This window comes from Terrapene carolina, unplaced genomic scaffold (assembly GCF_002925995.2).
Source record: "Terrapene carolina triunguis isolate 2854851 unplaced genomic scaffold, T_m_triunguis-2.0 Scaffold97, whole genome shotgun sequence".
NCBI classification, from domain to species: Eukaryota; Metazoa; Chordata; order Testudines; family Emydidae; genus Terrapene; species Terrapene triunguis.
Genome location: NW_020664448.1, coordinates 12,824,462 through 12,845,273, shown reverse-complemented (window position 1 = coordinate 12,845,273; position 20,812 = coordinate 12,824,462). Strand labels below are relative to the sequence as shown.

The window sequence follows — 20,812 nt, the reverse complement described above, 5'->3', positions numbered from 1 at the left end:
CTGCAGGCCTATTAAGCATCTGTGATGCTGGTAGGCCAGATACCAGCTCTTGCCAAGAACTAACAAACGCATAGCTGGAGACCAGACCAGTTCACCTCTGTGTTAGTTTTGCTCAAAATAGGCATTAGTCTTATAGAATGTATTTAGTGTTTAGACTCTATGGAATGCTTGTAAATTGCTGCATGTGTTAATCTCACTTGTACTGTCTCTATTCCATGCCACAAGAAAACATGTAAGTTTTGCTTTATGACTTTGAAAATGTTTTCTCTGAACTTCTGAACCCAGGCACGGGAATCACAATTCCCTTTTCCTAGTTAATAAACTATCTAAAAGTTTATTACAACATTGGCTACAGGTGTTGTCTTTGTTGTAAGATCCAAGGTACCAAGTGATCTGGGGTAAGTGACTGGTCTCTTGGAACTACAAGCAACCTGAATGTGGTGCGATTTTTGGTGTGAGTGACCATTTATCACTAAGTCAAGTTTGCGTGGGTGGCAAGATAGACTGGAGAGTCTAAGGGGACTGTCTGTGAGTCCATGGTAAGACTCTGATAGTGATCCAGGAGTTCACATTTGTTACTGGCTTGGTGAAATCTAATTATCGACCACACCACCAGTTTTGGGTGTCTGCCCTGTTTGTGGCAGTCTGCCCTGAGGTAGGAACTCACAGCTGTGAGCCACTCCAGACAGTATCCGTACACCATTTTAATCACACTGCCATTACCTTTTACTCTGCCTGCAGCCCAGCATCACCTGCACCTCTCTTCACCTTACGGTGACCAGATGCCCTGATTTTATAGGGACAGTCCTGATATTTCAGGGCTTTGTCTTATATATGCACCTTTTACCCCACCACCTCCTGTCCCAATTTTCCACACTTGCTATCTGGTCACCCTACTTCACCTGTATCCGTTGAAGTTACAGCATCAAACACCTTAGTTAAGTATTTCAAAAATGGAAACTTGTAGTTAGGCTCCTAGGTTTATATTTAGGTATCTGTCTGACTCTTCAAAAGTGTGACTCAGCCAGCAACACCTAGTGAGGTCACCAAATATCTCCCACTGAGATTAAGGGGAGCTGTTGGGTGAAAGTTGGGTATGTGTCTAAAAATGGATTCAGGAGTTAGCTTTAAGGAATTATTTCTGGAAATAACTTGGCCTGGGCTTCAAACACTAGTACTCAGCATCCTGTTTGTACTATAATAATACATATTATGGCAGGCATCACCAGGTGGTGCTGTTACAGTCTTCCAAGTCTTTTATTAGCATACAAGCAAATGTTCAGTCTTGGGAAGATAAGCTGTGTGGTGGCGTTAATTTTACAGGCAAGTCTCATCTTACGTGCATTTAACATGAGCGAATTCAGCTTTGCGCGGTTGGCAAAAACAAAACAAACAAAAAAAGAGAGAAAAATAACAATTTAAATACTTGCATCTGAAGAAGTGAGGTTCTTACCCACGAAAGCTTATGCTCCCAATACTTCTGTTAGTCTTAAAGGTGCCACAGGACCCTCTGTTGCAATTTAAATACTGTACTTTAGTGCGGGCGATTCCGCCCGCCATTACACTCAATGTAATGTTGACTATACGCAATTTTTGCTTTACGCGCTGACAGCGGAACGTAACCCCAGCGTAAGATGAGACTCGCCTGTATTATGCAAGGTGAGTGGGATAGTGGGCTCTTTGCCTCAGCCTGAGTTAATTCTTGGGGCAGAGTTGGTTCCTGGGACTGGGCTATGCATATTTGCATTGTAATTCATGAAAGAAGGGATTGCTCTTTGTGATCACCTCTGTTCCAGGAGTGGTACATGTGTCTAAATAAGACACTCTGAATATATGCAGACTCCACCTTATTGATTTCTTCTCCACTGGGAAGCTAGCCTGCAAGACTCCAGACATCTGCTACTACTCAGCAGAAGTGCAGCAATATAATTCCTGTCCTTGACTGACCCTTTCTCACTGGGTCCCTTTCCATCTTTATATGTCTCCTACCTCCCTGCTCATGTTCTATCTATAATCACAATTAGTCACTTCATTTCAACATCTCAACTGAATCTCTGCTATTGTCACATCACGCCTTTCCTCCATCTGCTTTGAAATAAAACTTTTATTTGACCATTCCTCATTCTCCTTACTCCTGTCCCATTGCCCATCCTCCTACTCATCAGCAAGGTTCTGCATAAGCTTCTATCTCTTCTCAGACCATGATCTATGAGACAATCGTCACTGCTAATTTTTTTTCTTTGGCATTGAACCTTTTCACTGTACTTACCATGCAAATCAACCGTAGCTCCTTGCCTTTGATCACAGAGTCCTCTTTTCTGTCCTTCTTGATCACGTTGCAGCATTTTGGTGTCTTGTAGCATATGAGCTCAAACAAGAAGCCAGCACTTGCCTCTCTGAGGCTATGTCTACTCTTCAAGTTGGAGACTCAAATAGACATACCTGCACTAGCTCTGATTGAGCTAGTGTGCTAAAAATAGAAGTGGTGCTGTGGCAGGGTGAGTGGCAGGAGGGCCTAGCCATCCTCAGTAAAATTCTATCCGAGTCACTAGGTACGTACTTGGGCAGCTGGCATCTGTCACTTGTGCCACTGTGGCTCTGCTTCTATTTTTAGCACGCGAGCTCGATCAGAGCTAGCATGGGTATGTCTCCTCAAGCTGGAAATTATACTTCCAGTTCAAAGTGTAGCTATATCCTTACTGTGAATCCAACACTTCTAACTAGGGAAAAGCCCAACTCCAAACACTCAAACCCACCTGAATCTTTGGATATCCAGAATCTGAATGTTGTTGCTCTGGCCCATTTTTAATTTTGAACCAATTATTTCTTTCTAATAAAGAATGACAACTTAGGCTCCAGCCCTGCAAATGGGACTGAAGAGGAACTTGAGTGGCACATAGACATTGTGCAGGTTCTCTGTACAGGTATGAATTTCACCCTTACTGCTGATCTTTCAGCAGAAATAAAGAACCATCTTAACCCACCCTTCTGCAAAGCAACTAGAAAGGACAGACTTGATTTTGTCTGCAGTGTAGTTGTAGCTGTGTCAGTCCCAGGATATTAGAGAGACAAGGTCACTGCGGTGGTAATATCTTTTATTGGACCAACTTCTGTTGGTGAAAGAGACATGCTTTCTAGCCAAACAGAGCTCTTGAAAAAGAGGTCTCTCACCAACAGAAGTTGGACCAATAAAAGATATTACCTCACCCACCTTGTCTCTCTAATATTGCATTTAATAACTTTTAGTTCTTTTTTTATACCAGATTCCTCCTGTGTCTGATTTCCTGCAATGCTACTGTGTTCTGCAGTGTTTTGAACTTTCCCAATATTTGCCATTTTTTCTTAAAGCCCCAGTTCCTGGAATTAAGCGATTGATGTGAAAATCACAGTTTTCATTTAAAAATAAATGAAAGGTTCTAGTTCAAGAGAAAAGCTTGAAAACACGAACCCTAAAGATTCAGAAACTAGAATACAAAATAAGCCCCAAATGTATCACTTTAAAAAAAAAAATCTCAAGAAGGGTTTAAAAAAAATCATAGGAGAAACACTGATTCCTGCTTATGCTGTAGTTCTAAAATGGTCATCAGATTAGCTAGGGCAACGATACTTGAAATAACCAGCCATAAAAATAAGCTTTCGGGGTAGCAATGAATCACAAGCTGCTAGACTGTGTTTAACAAAAGAATTGAATGAGCAGGCTGAGCACTATTTTGGAGCAGTTTACTAACCATGCAGAAGTCAGACCCTGTCATGAGGAAGCAAAATCTTTCCAAGGGCCAGAGCTCCCTGAAAGTACTGTAGTATTGTTCAGACAGAGTAAAAAAAGCTATTAGGGTAAACGTTAGTCTTGCTAAAATGTCTCTGCTGCCTTTGATATATGATTACTGGACTCTTGGCTGCCATTGCGTTTGCAACTGAACAGACACATTCACAAAAGGTTGCACAGTTCCTTGATCTCATTCATTTCTTGATACTTTATAAAAGTCTTGATCTTCTAGCTGTACCTTGTGTCCCAGGTTTGAGTCCCTGATCCAAATGCCCTTCAACATTGGTCTAATCATCCCAGTGGCCTATCTTGGTTATCACTGAACTTAAATCCAAGATTTGAATGCTCCTCAGCTCTGGGGAAAGTTTAGGTCTCGAACAGAATTTGTCCTTTATCTTAGTGCATGCAGCTCTTATTGAAGCCTACACTGCTAAATGGCTCCATCCTACATATCAATACTATTTCTAAACAATGCACATTTAATCTATTTTAAGTAATAATAAAGACCCTCATGCAGCCCTTTAGTTGCATTCTGTAAAAATGACACTGTGTATCTCATGGTGAAATTCACCCCTGTGCAAAGAGGCAGTACAAAGCTCATGAATCACTTAAGTCCTACTTAAGCTTTATTTTGACGACTTAAATAGTTCATTGGCCATTTGCTGGGGTGAAGTTAATCCTCGATAATTAAGATAACAGATTTATTAAGTTTCCAAGTATAAAAGGTGGTTTTCCAGCTGCCGGTCCTGAAACCTGAGCCTAGGATCTGAAACTCCATCCAGGGTCTGTGTCTCTTGCAATTATCACCACTAATAAAGAATCTGCAGGACAGATTCTGCCCTCAGTTATGCAGTTACATGGGGCCAGATCCTTGGCTTGTGTAAATCGGGTTTGATTTATGGAGCAGTGCTAATTTACACCAGGCCTGCGGCCTGTGTATTAGGCCCTCAGTGAAACCTGACTTAGTCCTGCTGTACTCATTGGGTTTGCACTGGTATAGCTGAAAGCAAAATATGGTCATTTTTGCTTTCAGCTTTGGACATTTTTTTTAATAATTCTGTTGATAATTACAGTCTCCCATAGCTGCCTGTGTTGGCTGTGCAGTACTGACAGACGACAAACGTCCTTTGGTCGCTAAACCAATCAGATATGACTGTGAATACTCTCACTGAATAAATCTGATTAAGAAGGCACCTTTTGAACTCAATCTCTTTACAGATATATGCTATATAAAGGTGGCAGATTCAGAATTTGCTTATCACTAAACATTACCTGGGTCTGCTAGATATTCATAATCATATCCCAGCTCCCTTGATGGGGTAAAAAATTCTCCATTTCTGTAGAGAGGAATAAATGGGACCATGTAATATTCACGATTGTGTCCAATGGGTGCATTGGCTGCTGGGTAAACTTCTCGCAGAGGTCTGTGTCTTCTAAGCCATTGTTCAAAAATACTGTAGAAGAAAGAGAATGTGGATTAATACTGTAAATAGACAACAATGCTCCTCTTTGCAACAACAGAGAAACTCAGTGGGCCTGATTCGCTACCTTGATCCCTGAGGAGTGATTAATACCTGCCCAAAGTGAACTTGGGGGTATGTGTAAAATGCTATCAAATCAGCATGGTAGCATTTTACGCCTACCAGGTTCTCAGCACAGCTGTAAGTGCCTGCACAAAGTGCAAGCCAGTGAAGGCTCAAGCTTGGTATCTGCAATGCTGTGCAGATACTGGTTATGTTTTATAATTCAGTGACTGTAATTTATGCAGCAATTATAGTGTAATTACACTGTGGTTGTGCTTTCTGATAGTTAATTTCTACTAATTCACATAACCAGAATGTTAACTATGGGACTGAATTAAGTATATTACTGCCCCTTTGATTTCATACTTAATATGTGTGCTCTTTAGAATCTAGGCAAATTATCTGTATTGCATTCACATTGTAATCAGTCTAAGCATTCATTTATTATAGCAGAGTGGTAGCACTATAGTTAAGGTTGAGACTAGCTTACTCTTGAACAACTGATTTCTCCAAGTGGTCTAAAATCCACATGCTTATTTAGATTGTCTTGAAAACTGCTGGGCGTCGTGATGGCGTGGGGCAGTGTTAGTGGTCCAAATTGGAGGTGGTTTGAACAAGGTGGTTTGACATACAGCCCCTCCCCCCTCAAAATCAGGTGATATCAAAATGTCATGGTTCTTAAAGCTCAGGGCGACATGCTGTGGCCACTGAACCCGAACAGCAGCACTGTACTGTGAGTTGGAGTCCTGGTAGCTTTCTGAGAATGTACTGTGCATATTTATTGCTCAGTTCTGTAGGAGCTCCTTCTGGAGATTATGCTCCAGGAACAAAGTTTCTGGCTTATGAGCTGATATTTCAAAGTGCTCTGATATTCACATGCATGCTCAGATTTTACTTAAGAAGTATCATCTAGGAAAATGACATTAAATAAATAGAGGGAGGACAAAAGTTTGTGGTAAGCAGCAGCATTAGGGTAATGAAATCATGTGGTAGGGTCCTCATCCATTTCCTGAACAGTGGGACTGACTGAAGGAAAGTAAGTAGCTGTGACTCTCATTGATGTCAGCATGACCAAAAGGGGTTGCTGAACATCAGGAAAAGTTCTATTCTAAGGACTGGGGTAAGGTTGACATTGTCTGATACAGTGCCAGGATACAGACACACAGCAGTAACTTAAGTTTATCATGAAAAATAAACACAGACACCATTTTCACCATTACTCATCTCATCTACACAAACCAAGGGATCACACATAGAGTTCTTGCGGAAAGGGGTGTGAAGGAAATGTCAGGCACTAGAAAAATGTAGTCACGTGGGCCATGGTCTTTTTAAAAACAGTCATAGAAATCTTCCAGTGATATTTTTACCCCACAAACTGCTATATAAAAGTAAGCAGTGGAAAAGCTACAATAAACTTTTACAAATGATACTCTAACCCAAAGGGCAGAATGTTTGGCCACCTTTCTCACCTCCTGTTAAGGTGGCACCAGATTTTCATTTTAACTGTGGTGATACTATCACTCCACCATAATATTGCTGTGACATATTAGGAGTAGCGGTATGAGCTGTGGTCATTTGGTCAATGGTGTCCTCAGATAACCCCCATCCCTCTCTCCCTCAATAAGGAGCTGATTTTAATAGTCAGAATGCTCTAAAATCCACAAGCATAACTGATTGCCTTGAAAACTGGTATGCCACAATGGAGGCTAGTATACAGTTTGTGATGCAAATTTGGGGTAATTTGACCAAGGGGTTCCCAAGAATACCTCCCCCCCCCCGGGGTAACAGGAGCATCTTTTAATTTTTAAAATACTCTAGAATCATTGTGCATAGTGAGATTCTCAGAATGGGTATACTTCTTGGTACAAATTTGGAGTCATTTGGTCAAGAGATTCCTAATATATAGCACCTCCAGCCCCCATTAAGGACCTTATTTTATTAAATCCACATGCATAGAGAGATTGTCTTGATCATTCATATTTAACAGAGATTGGGTTGACAGTATGAGGGGGGCGGGGAGGAAGAACACCTATTGAGATGAATGGGTTAGTTCACACTTAGAACTGTTGTGTCAGGCGGCATTCATCTCCATGGGGTATTCTGATTTGTCTGAGAAGAATGGGTCACTTTACACCTCCCCAATTCTCCTGTGCCATTGAAGCTTGTACAGAGCCCTTCTCCCTATATTAGCTCCCTTGCTGGTATGGGGCTCTCCTCCATTCTCCTTTCTCCTCAGAGACCATCAGTTACCACCTGCCTTCCCCTCTGTAGTCCTACTGGGGGCATGGATGGGCCAGGAGGAGGGCAGAGGTCATAGTTGAGTGGCAATGGGTATTTCCTGGAAGCCTCTCTCTGCCCCCTAAAAGATGATCCTCAGTCATGACCTCCTCATTCCCACCACTTCCTCAAAATAAAAAAAGGGGGGAAATTCCCTGTTTAAAACTTTGTCAATGCAGAATTAAGGTCAACCAGCAGTGCTTTGTACCCTTCCAGAACAGTGAGTGTACCTATGCTTAACCTTCTAGAAATCAGGAAAGAAAAGTTAACATAAGACCAACTTAAACCACTGAAAACTAGGAAATGTGGCATTAAGGTACACACTAGCCCTACCCCCCAATCCTCAGCACGGGAACCTGCGAGTTAATTCTGCTAAAATCTGATGCAGGTTTCTGCTCAGAAATTCACAAGGTGCTGAGTGGTACGGGGAGAAGCTGTTCTGTGGCTCCAATCCCTTCTGTTCACACCAAAGCCTTAGAGTGCCAAGGAGGAGGTCATGAGGTCTTTTGAGGTAGGTCAGTAAGGTACGGAGCCATGGCTTGGGCCTTTTCGGCATGAGTTTGATCCCCTCTACGCTACGCAGCTGTTAATTTCATAGAATCATAGAACTGGAAGGGATCTCGAGAGGTCATCTAGTCCACTCTCCTGCACTCATGGCAGGACTAATTATCTAGACTATTCCTGACAGGTGTTTGTCTAACCTGCTCTTAAAAATCTCCAATGATGGAGATTCCACAATCTCCCTAGGCAATTTATTCTAGTGCTTAACCACCCTGACAGTTAGGAAGTTTTTCCTAATGTCCAACCTAACCCCCCCTTGCTGCAATTTAAGCCCATTGCTTCTTGTCCTCTCCTCAGAGGTTAAGAAGAGTAATTCTTCTCTCTCCTCATTGTAACAACCTTTTACATACTTGAAAACTGTTATCATGTTCCCTCTCAGTCTTCTCTTTTCCAGACTAAATAAACCCAATTTTTTTCAGTCTTCCCTCATAGGTCCTGTTTTCTAGACCTTTAATCATTTTTGTTGCTCTTCTCTGGATTCTCTCCAATTTGTCCACATACTTCCTGAAATGTGGTGCCCAGACTGGACACAATACTCCAGTTGAGGCCTAATCAGTGCAGAGTACAGCGGAAGACAGACATGAGAAGTAATTCTTACAACACTCCTGCTAATACATCCCAGAAGGATGTTCACTTTTTTTGCAACAGCGTTGCACTATTGACTCATATTTAGCTTGTGGTTCACTATGACCCCCAGATCCCTTTCTGCAGTACTCCTTCCTAGGCAGTCATTTCCCATATTGTATGTGTGCAACTGATTGTTCCTTCCTAAATGGAGTACTTTGAATTTCATTCTATTTCTCCAGTTTGTCCAGATTATTTTGAATTTTAATCCTATCCTCCAAAGCACTTGCAAACCCTCCCAGCTTGGTATCATCCGCAAACTTTATAAGTGTACTCTCTATGCCATTATCTAAATCATGGATGAAGATATTGAACAGAACCGGACCCACAACTGATCCCTGCGGGACCCCACTTGTTATGTCCTTCCAGTATGACTGTGAACCACTGATAACCACTCTCTGGGAATGGTTTTCTAACCACTTTTGCACACACCTTATAGTAGCTCCATCTGGGTTGCATTTCCCTAGTTTATTTATGAGAAGGTCATGCGAGACCGTGTCAAAAGCTTTACTAAAATCAAGATATACCACATCTACCACTTCCCCCCCATCCACAAGGCTTGTTTCTGTGTGAAAGAAAGCTAACATGTTGGTTTGACATGATTTGTTTTTGACAAATCCATGCTGACTGTTACTTATCACATTATTATCTTCTAGATGTTTGCAAATAAATTGATTGATTAATTATTTGCTCCATTATCTTTCCAGATACAGAAGTTAAGCTGACTGGTCTGTAATTCCCTGGATTGTCTTTATTTCCCTTTTTATAGATGGGCACTATATTTGTCCTTTTCCAATCTTCTGGAATCTCTCCTGTCTTCCATGACTTTTCGAATGCCTCAGATATCTTCTCAGTCAGCTCCCTGAGTATTCTAGGATGCATTTCATCAGGCCCTAGTGACTTGAAGACATCTAATTTGTTCAAGTAATTTTTAACTCGTTCTTTCTCTATTTTAGCCTCTTCCGATCCTACCTCGTTTTCACTGGCATTCACTACATTAAACATCCAATCACTACCAACCTTCTTGGTGAAAAGTGAAACAAAGAAGTCATTAAGCACCTCTGCCATTTCCACATTTTCTGTTGTTATTTCCCCCCCCCCCCCGCATTGAGTAATGTGCTTACCTTGTCCTTGGTCTTCCTCTTCTAATGTATTTGTAGAAAGTTTTCTTGTTACCCTTTGTCTCTAGCTAGTTTGATCTCGTTTTGTGCCTTGGCATTTCTAATTTTGTCCCTAGATATTTTCAATAGGTTAGGTTTTGTGTCTGAAATCCCTGTCCTGATCTCCAGGTGCCTACACTGCAATAATCTAGTCACACAAGGGGAAATTCACACATTAGCAGCATACTCATGGACGGCTCAGGAATCTCCTTGAATGGGGAAGGGACTGATCAGATACAAGGGATAGCCTGTCCACCCACTACATATGGGAGAGGAGGGCTCCATGCTGGCTTAGAAATTGCTGTTGCAGAGGCAAACTTTGGGGACAAGCTAGGGGCGGGATCAGGGATTCAGAGGTTGGAACCACCAGGAAGGTGCAAGACAGAGCTGTGAGTCACACTTCAATCCAGCTACAGTGACTGCTGAGGGGCTGTGGAGAATGCTCTATGCCCTGGCCATTAGTTGGGGGATGTGTATTTCTACCATAGGTAATTTAATCTTTATCAGTTCAGGGAAAGGGTTTCTCCAGACTACCCCAACAGCTGAACTCGGCACTAACATGTCTTTAAGCTACACAAGGTTTCTGCATGCAAGTTGCACCTTTCATCATCGGAGAAAAATGGCTGACTCTAATTCAGAAACATCCTGCGTATGCCAGCAAATTAAAGCTCTCTCCCAACCAGGCAGAACTAGGACCAGAACCTCAGTTCTTTTTTAGGACCAAACAATTTAATAGATGAAAGAGTTGCTGTGTTCATCCACCTTGTCAACCCCCCAAAATGAAGGTATTAATCTTGATTAAATTCTTCATTTGTGGCTCTCATCTTTTTAGCTAATTTCATCAGCCTTGTCTAGAAGAACTCTCTTGTCAGAATAATAATGCTCAGCTGAGGCAATCAGATTGACAAAATTGAACAATTATTTCAAAACTTTAACTTCTATTTAAACTAAAAAAGGAAGTTGGAATAAAAACTCTGATCAGCTTAAAGTTCCAGAAAACAGTTTGCAACATAAAGAGGTTCAGTGACCACTAAATAAATGTGCAAAACCATGCAGGATGGATGGTTCTGTGGTTAGAACACTAGACTAGGGCTTGGGAGACCTTGGGTACATGACTTAGTCTCTGTGTCTCAGTTCTCCATCTGTGAAATGGGATAATAGTACTTCTCTGTCTCATAGAGAAGTTGTGAGGTGCTCATATACATATGGTACTGGAAACCATAGCAGTATCTTTAGACAGAAGTAGGAACTAAGACCAGGATTTTCGAAGGTGGGTGATGCTGTTGCTGTCTCAACTTATGGGTGCCTTAGTTTTTGAATGCTCAGCCTGGGATGCCTTATGGGTTTCTGAGCACCTTGGTTCTGAACATCCAGCCTTTGTAAGGTGTCTTGAATTCAGAACCTAAATTGTGAGTCACTGGAAAACCTTGCTCTAACCAATATGCAGTTTCACAAACTAAAAGGGAGATTTTTCAAAGGCACAACAACCGGCCAAACAATGCTTATGCCTTTGAATATTATTATTTGTATTATGGTAGCACCTTAGAGCCCTAATCATGGACTCCATTGTGTTAGGCACAGAACAAAAAGGTGATCCCTGCCCCAAGGAGAGATCTCCCACCAAATCAATACATCACACTTGCATTTTGCCTTTGTTGACAGAATCTGATCTCTTATATAGTGTAACCAGCGACAATGTGGGCTAGTAGGTACAGCAGGGAACTGAGAGTCGGGAGACCTGACTTCTGTTTCCTGGCTATGCTAATGACTTGTTGCATGACCTTGAGGAAATCACCACACCATGTCACCATGCCTCATTAAAATGATTTAAGGTTCTCCGATGACCGATGCTATATATGTGCAATGTGTTGTTATTACTGTAGCAAAATAACTGAATTCATAAACAGACATTTAGTACCATTTTAATAATATTAGGAAAAACTTTCTAATTATAAGGGTAAATAAGTTCTGGCATAGGCTTCCTAGGGAGGTTGTGAAATCCCCATCACTGGAGGTGTTAAGAACGTGTTGGACAAACACTTGTCAGGGATGGTCCAAGTTTATTTGGTCCTGCCTCAGTGCAGGGCTGGACTTGATGACCTCTCAAGGTCCCTTCTAGCTTTACATTTCTAAGATCCTATTCTGAACTTCGCCACAGACCTGCTCTGTGAATTTCAGCAAGGTCGCTTAACATCCAGGTGCCTCAGCATCACCAGGTGAAAAGGGATGGTAAATGATTCCCCAAGATGAAAGGTAATGAAGACTCCCACTAGGTTGACACTTCAATTGTTTGAATTTTCATGCATGATTGTGTTCTGTTGAAATGTACTTTGCTTTTGCAAAGAGCTTTGATACGGTGAGTTGTAAGGGGCAGACCTTTCCCGTACAAAGAAAATTAAACCCATCCATAAAAAGCAGGAATATAACATTTTCCTGTGATTACATATCAGATGGATTTGAATCTTTTCCTTGTAGCACTGTCCAATACATACCAGATTATAGAAAAATAACTGAAATGAGCCTTAGTGGAAAATTAATTTTAAGAAGGTTGGTTTAGGGGATCGGGGGCAGGGGGAGGAGGAAGACGAGTCATTTGATGGTGATTTAAAAAAAAAAAGTCACCAAAAAAAATTGCTGGATATGTATTGTTCCATGAATAATATATGCAGCACAGATTATGGCTAATGAAGCAATGATTCAAGAAAATGAATAAGCGTATGATAAAAATAGTCACATTTGCTGCCAGTGAGAAAGATAAAGGATAGCATAAACTGCATTGCTGCATGTAATTCCACTATGGTGTTAAATAATGTGCTCTCCTAGAACATGTTGTGCACAAGAACATATTGTGTACAAGGAGAGAATCTTAAAACCTGGAACAAGTGATGTAGAATAACTGGAGAAGTTATTTCCCTTGTAAGTCCTCCGCTGTGGTGGATTCTCTGTTACTGGACATTTTAAAATCACGGTTAGATGTTTTTTCTAAAAGACATGCTGTAGTTCAAGCACAGTTATTGGACTTGAAGCAGGAAGTCATTCAGGGAAGTCCTATGGCCAGTGTTATGCAAGAGGTGAGACTAGATCAGTAATTTTCAACCTTTTTTCATTTGTGGACCCCTAAAAATTTTTGAATGGAGGTGCGGACCCCTTTGGAAATTCCAACTGTGGTTCGTGGACTCCTACCATAGAAATCTTAGGGCTTGTCTTCACTACTTGGGTAAGTCAACCTAAGTTAGGCTACTCCAGCTATGTGAATAATGTAGCTTAGGTAAGTAGAAGTAGCTTAGGTTGACTTACCCGGGTGTCTTCACTGTGCAGCGTCAACAGGAGACATTCTTCAGTCGACTTACTCTTCTCGGAGAGGTGTAGTACTGGAGTTGACTGGAGAGCGCTCTGCCATCCATTTAGTGGGTGTTCACTAGACCTGCTAAATCGACCCCTGCTGCATCGATTGCAGCAGTGTCGATCTCCTCGTAGTGAAGACCAGCCCTTAGACTGAAAACTGGCTGAACAGAATTAAACTATAAATGTTGCATGTGCTCAGCACAGCATTTGACGCAGCATGAGAAAGGGTATTAAATGCAGGTTTCTATGGTAAAGACAACACTTCTGGGTTTTGACCTGTAGATGGGGGTATTCACATACTTTTGATCAGAAAAATGGAATGCCTTTTCTGGAATCTGAAACTTTATTTTCATAAAAAGAACAGGAGTACTTGTGGCACCTTAGAGACTAACAAATTTATTAGAGCATAAGCTTTCGTGGGCTACAAGTACTCCTGTTCTTTTTGCGGATACAGACTAACACGGCTGCTACTCTGAAACCTTTATTTTCATAGTCACCTTGTGTGGACCCCTTAGACATAGTCTGCGGAACACCCGACTGAAAACCACTGGTCTAGATAATCACAATCATCCTTTCTGGCTTTCAAATCTACAAAAGATTCACCTCTCAACAGTTTTACATCAATGTCACACCACAAACATACTGTAGGTTTTGCATTTAGTAAAATAGATCTAGCAAGAATGGTGTATTTTCCTTTGGAATTTACAGCTTTTATTCTTTCTAAAAGGGAAAGAAAAAGGAAAACAAATGGAGGGAGAATTTAACTACAGTCCAGTTCTGGCAGGCATTGTGTCATGCAGTGGTCCCCATTTACATAGTTAGCGCTTGTCATCAGATACTATAAAGTCACCACAGGTATTTCTTATTCTTAACGGTATATTTACACTGCAATCAGAGGTGTGATTGCAGCACATGTAGACATATCTGAGTGGGCTATAATGGCAGAGAGAAAGGAGAATCAGGGCAAAACTGGGAGGCAAGATCAAACCAGTATCTTAGATGCCTATATACAAATACGAGAAGTATGGGTAATAAGCAGGAAGAACTGGAAGTGCTAATAAATAAATACAACTATGACATTGTTGGCATCACTGAAACTTGGTGGGATAATACACATGATTGGAATGTTGGTGTGGATGGGTACAGCTTGCTCAGGAAGGACAGACAGGGGAAAAAGGGAGGAAGTGTTGCCTTATATATTAAAAATGTACACATTTGGACTGAGGTGGAGATGGACATAGGAGACGGAAGTGTTGAGAGTCTCTGGGTTAGGCTAAAAGGGGTAAAAAACAAGGGTGATGTCATGCTAGGAGTCTACTACAGGCCACCTAACCAGGTGGAAGAGGTGGATGAGGCTTTTTTTAAACGACTAACAAAATCATCCAAAGCCCAAGATTTGGTGGTGATGGGGGACTTCAACTATCCAAATATATGTTGGGAAAATAACACAGCGGGGCACACACTATCCAACAAATTCTTGGACTGCATTGCAGCCAACTTTTTATTTCAGAAGGTTGAAAAAGCTACTAGGGGGGAAGCTGTTCTAGACTTGATTTTAACAAATAGGGAGGAACTCGTTGAGAATTTGAAAGTAGAAGGCAGCTTGGGTGAAAGTGATCATGAAATCATAGAGTTTGCAATTCTAAGGAAAGGTAGAAGGGAGTACAGCAAAATAGAGACAATAGATTTCAGGAAGGCAGATTTTGGTAAGCTCAGAGAGCTGATAGGTAAGGTCCCATGGGAATCAAGACTGAGGGGAAAAACAACTGAGGAGAGTTGGCAGTTTTTCAAAGGGACACTATTAAGGGCCCAAAAGCAAGCTATTCCGCTGGTTAGGAAAGATAGAAAATGTGGCAAAAGACCACCTTGGCTTAACCACGAGATCTTGCATGATCTAAAAAATAAAAAGGAGTCATATAAAAAATGGAAACTAGGACAGATTACAAAGGATGAATATAGGCAAACAACACAGGAATGCGGGGGCAAGATTAGAAAGGCAAAGGCACAAAATGAGCTCAAACTAGCTGCAGGAATAAAGGGAAACAAGAAGACTTTTTATCAATACATTAGAAGCAAGAGGAAGACCAAAGACAGCGTAGGCCCACTGCTCAGTGAAGAGGGAGAAACAGTAACAGGAAACTTGGAAATGGCAGAGATGCTTAATGACTTCTTTGTTTTGGTCTTCACCGAGAAGTCTGAAGGAATGCCTAACATAGTGAATGCTAATGGGAAGGGGGTAGGTTTAGCAGATAAAATAAAAAAAGAACAAGTTAAAAATCACTTAGGAAAATTAGATGCCTGCAAGTCACCAGGGCCTGATGAAATGCATCCTAGAATACTCAAGGAGCTAATAGAGGAGGTATCTGAGCCTCTAGCTATTATCTTTGGAAAATCATGGGAGACGGGAGAGATTCCAGAAGACTGGAAAAGGGCAAATATAGTGCCCATCTATAAAAAGGGAAATAAAAACAACCCAGGAAACTACAGACCAGTTAGTTTAACTTCTGTGCCAGGGAAGATAATGGAGCAAGTAATTAAGGAAATCATCTGCAAACACTTGGAAGGTGGTAAGGTGATAGGAAATAGCCAGCATGGATTTGTAAAGAACAAATTGTGTCAAACCAATCTGATAGCTTTCTTTGATAGGATAACGAGTCTTGTGGATAAGGGAGAAGCTGTGGATGTGGTATACCTAGACTTTAGTAAGGCATTTGATACAGTCTCGCATGATATTCTTATCGATAAACTAGGCAAATACAATTTAGATGAAACTACTATAAGGTGGGTGCATAACTGGCTGGATAACTGTACTCAGAGAGTTGTTATTAATGGTTCCCAATCCTGCTGGAAAGACATAACAAGTGGGGTTCCGCAGGGATCTGTTTTGGGACCGGTTCTGTTCAATATCTTCATTAACGACTTAGATATTGGCATAGAAAGTACGCTTATTAAGTGTGCAGATGATACCAAACTGGGAGGGATTGCAACTGCTTTGGAGGACAGGGTCATAATTCAAAATGATCTGGACAAATTGGAGAAATGGTCTGAGGTAAACAGGATGAAGTTTAACAAAGACAAATGCAAAGTGCTCCACTTAGGAAGGAAAAATCAGTTTTACACATACAGAATGGGAAGAGACTGTCTAGGAAGGAGTACGGCAGAAAGGGATCTAGGGGTTATAGTGGACCACAAGCTAAATATGAGTCAACAGTGTGATGCTGTTGCAAAAAAAGTAAACGTGATTCTGGGATGTATTAACAGGTGTGTTGTGAGCAAGACACGAGAAGTCATTCTTCCGCTATACTCTGCGCTGGTTAGGCCTCAACTGGAGTATTGTATCCAGTTCTGGGCACCGCATTTCAAGAAAGATGTGGAGAAATTGGAGAGGGTCCAGAGAAGAGCAACAAGAATGATTAAAGGTCTTGAGAACATGACCTATGAAGGAAGGCTGAAAGAATTGGGTTTGTTTAGTTTGAAAAAGAGAAGACTGAGAGGGGACATGCTAGCAGTTTTCAGGTATCTAAAAGGGTGTCATAAGGAGGAGGGAGAAAACTTGTTCACCTTAGTCTCTAAGGATAGAACAAGACGCAACGGGCTTAAACTGCAGCAACGGAGGTTTAGGTTGGACATTAGGAAAAAGTTCCTAACTGTCAGGGTGGTTAAACACTGGAATAAATTGCGTAAGGAGGTTGTGGAATCTCCATCTCTGGAGATATTTAAGAGTAGGTTAGATAAATGTCTATCAGGGATGGTCTAGACAGTATTTGGTCCTGCCATGAGGGCAGGGGACTGGACTCGATGACCTCTCGAGGTCCCTTCCAGTCCTAGAATCTATGAATCTAGCTAGCTGTGAAGCTGCAGCAGTAGAGACTGGGTATTTACTCAAGCACCTAGCCTGTGCTGCCATGATGTCACTGCTATTGTTGTTCAAGCTACTTAGATCAAAGCTAACTCAGGTATAGCTACATGTGCTGCAGTCACATCTCTGACTGCAGGGTGAACATACTCTAGGCACTGGGGGAAACTGGTATCACTGTGTCATCTGGTGAAGTGTTGGTGAATGGTGAGCTATAACTGCTGGCGAATGCTGATGTTTTGAAGTTGAACCACTGTATATTACAGCGTAATTTTTTTAACTTGTCTATTGGGCACCATGGGGACTCTCAGTTGGGTTGTCGACAGATTACACAGACCACAAGGCAAGTGCATAATTAAAAATTAAGACATTGCACATGGCTTTTGTTAGAAAACCAGCTGAGGTTTCCAAGAGTCTGAACAGTTATCACAGAAAAACAGAAGATTTTCTTTTAAGATGTGTACTGGACAAAAAAAATACAAATATCATATTTTTAGCCCACCAGAGGGTCTCCCATACCTAATATTATGGTAGTAAATCTCTGTGTACAGTATTTATCCACACACAGGTTGACCATGTATCCCAGAAAAACTATTTTACCCTCTTCCCTCCCCCCACTCCCACCAAGGGAGTTTTTTTGGTGTGGCGTTTTTGTCTTTTGTTTGTTTGTTTGCAGACTAGACTACCCAAAAAAGCCAGGTAATATTCAGATACTATGGGAAATTTAAATATCTAGGTAGAGTGATATTGACAGCAAGCTGCGTACACATCCCTGAAAACGTGGAACATCCAGACTCAAAGATATAAAACATTTGTGTTTATCTTGGCTTTTAAAAATACAATTTGTGCTGAACCTAGACATGGGAGTGCTCTGACCAGTAGTCATAAAATCATAGAATATCAGGGTTGGAAGGGACCTCAGGAGATCAGCTAGTCCAACCCCCTGCTCAAAGCAGGACCAATCCCCAGACAGATTTTTGCCTCACATCCCTCAGTGGCCCCCTCAAGGATTGAACTCACAATGGTGGGTTTAGCAGGCCAATGCTCAAACCACTGAGCTATCTCTCCCTCCCACCCAAACAAAAATTTGGCTCAAATGAGTATGCTTATTATAATTGGGAAATGGTACCTAATGATAGGCTATGACTGTCTTTGCACGTACACTGGTGGACGTCAAGTGTAACTGGATTGAAGGCCAGAGTCCTACACCAGTGCAGAAAGGATGCGAGTTGGAGGAGAATCCGAATCAGAGTTTTGTTTTTAGCTGGATGTGGGTATGCTCAACTAAAGAAGACAAGGGAGTTCTGGAAAATATAACCCCTTCCCTCCAGCCCTGCTCCCAGGAACCTGTGTATCTTCATTTCAGGAACTGAACTCAAAGTGAACATTCTTTAAAGCTCCAGTGTTCAAATTACCGTAATTTCTCCCACTTAACCCTCATTTTTCATACCTTTGCACTTCTTGGAGCAGATATGCTGGAAATAGCACAAGGAACCCAGCTGTCGTGGAATTGCTGGTCTATTATTATGTATGCAAAAGCACTTGAAATTCTGGGTGCGTATCCAAACTTTTCCCAAACTCTAAGCCTTTTGAGGTGTGCCTATGGATGCAAAAGGGGTCCCAGTTTGCAGCAGAATATTTTGCAAGCCATTATACAATAATAATTGTTATGCATTTATTGCCTAAATAGAGAATCAGGCTCTCTTCTTAAGAGTCTCTTCTCACCTTGATGAGTAAAAGTGGCCTGGCTTAGCTAATGCATGCTAAGCCTGGCCTAAACTTGACCCTTTTCTTAGTGTAGATGCAGCATAACACCTTAAAATGGATTTTAACTGAAGGATGAGACAATGAACCATACATGACAGGTGTCACTTAATGCACTACTGGAAGGCTCTCAGACACTGCAGTGTTGTGTATCCTATAAGACCCTATATGGAATAGAATACTATTCTAAGCTGCATCAGGGCCATCGGATAGACTAGCAGGAACCTACTACTTCATTCGTAACATTCAAGCTAAAGATTACCCTGCACCTGTATTAGGAAAAGGTTGAGTTTGTCAGGCTTAGAGAACACTTTAGCTAGGTTTGAACTAAACTCAAGCACTTTTCCTATTCAAAACAGTCTGTTTATTAAATGAGTCCAAGTCAGCAGTTTCTCCACAGAAGTGTAGGAGGAGATTCTGTTCCTTGATATAGATACAACTGTGGGCCTCTTTCTCGTCTCATTTTCAAAATGATGTAACTCTGTTTGCTTAGGTAGTTGTTCCTAATTCACACCAGTGTCACTGGGTATGTCTACACAGCAACTAGACACCTGTGACTGGCCTATGCTAGCTGGCTTGGGCTCGGGTTGCAGGGCTGTTTTATTGCTGTGTAGACTTCCGGACTAGGGCTGGAACCTGGGCTTTAGGACAGTGCAGGGACGGAGGGGCCCAGAGCTCAGGCTCCAGCCCGAGCCCAGAAGTCCACACAGCAATGAAACAGCCCTCTAGCCTGTGTCCCGCAAGCCTGAGTCAGTTGGCATGGCACAGTCACAGGTTTTTCTTTGCTGTGTAGACATACCCAGTAAGATCAGAATTGTGTCCTCCTATAGTGTGTAAAAGACAAACTACATATAAGGGGGACTATGACGTAACCTGCTTTCCAAAAGAGGAGAAATAAGGATTTATAAATGCAACGCTGTGTTCCATGAATAAATTGTTAACTTAAGAATCATCCTCCGAAAGGTCTTATCTCTATTTGGTTCAACAAAGCCACATTTTGCATCTAGAGGGGATGGAGAGAAGGGAAGGGGAAATCGCTTGAAATAAGAAATGGTACAAATGCCAGCTGCTCCAAAGTTTAATAACTAGTTTCCCCTGAAGAAAAAGATAACAATATAGTGTCCAAGTAGATTAAAATGGATGGCCACAGAGGTTGCTGGATTGCCTATATGGATCGTACTTCTGTGCTCTGTAATTTATTTCTTCTGAGCTTGTCATTATTAAGGTGCACAAGGGCCCATAAGCATATACATCACAACCATAGATCATTTCTTTTTTGATGAATAGATGCTGCCTGCATGTGGGTGAGAAAAATACCATGTTTTCCTGTGATTTTTACAGTATGATCAATTATGGCAGCTATGACCGCAAAGGTGCGGTGGGAAGGAAATTCAGGGTCACATTGGTTGTCTGTATCAGAGTTTGTCTGGATCAGCTGTACTGTGGAGAGAGCTCTCTTCTCTCACAACGAGATTTCTCTCAGCAGAGCCTGAAGGCAAAGTAACCTTTTCTTTTCAAATCACTAACTGTTTGCATAATATGTAGCCCAGACAGTAATCCATTCTATAACTGCCCCAGGTGGGTTGGGATATAGATACACCTTGGGTGGTAATGTTATGGGACCTTCGCTTACGTTGACCGTACTCGCTTGAGGAAGTGCTCACCAGCTGACAGATTGCTACGGCCAGAAGGGCTAGTCTCACCTCCTGCATAATACAGGCCAGAGGACCTCACCCTGCCTTTAGCCAAGGGGGTTAGGGTGCTAGTCTGTGACTTGGGAGACCTGGGTGCAACTCCCTGCTCTGCGTGACCATGGGCAAGTTGCTAAATTTCTTTGTGCTTCAGCTCCCCACTTGTGAAAGGGCGGTAATAGCTCTGCCCTACCTCCCAGGGGTGTTGTGAGGATAAATACATTAAGGATTGTGAGTTGCTCAGA

The 20,812-nt window shown here is 41.7% G+C and overlaps 1 protein-coding gene across 1 annotated transcript in view; it reads right to left on the bottom strand.

Moving 5' to 3' along the window:
- TYR (tyrosinase) overlaps positions 1–20,812 on the bottom strand; it is a 64,848-nt gene that overhangs the window by 9,035 nt on the left and 35,001 nt on the right. Inside the window, exon 4 of the mRNA XM_026651659.1 lies at positions 5,039–5,220. Within this exon, the coding sequence (XP_026507444.1) occupies positions 5,039–5,220 (182 nt within the window). The remainder of the gene's footprint in view (positions 1–5,038; positions 5,221–20,812) is intronic.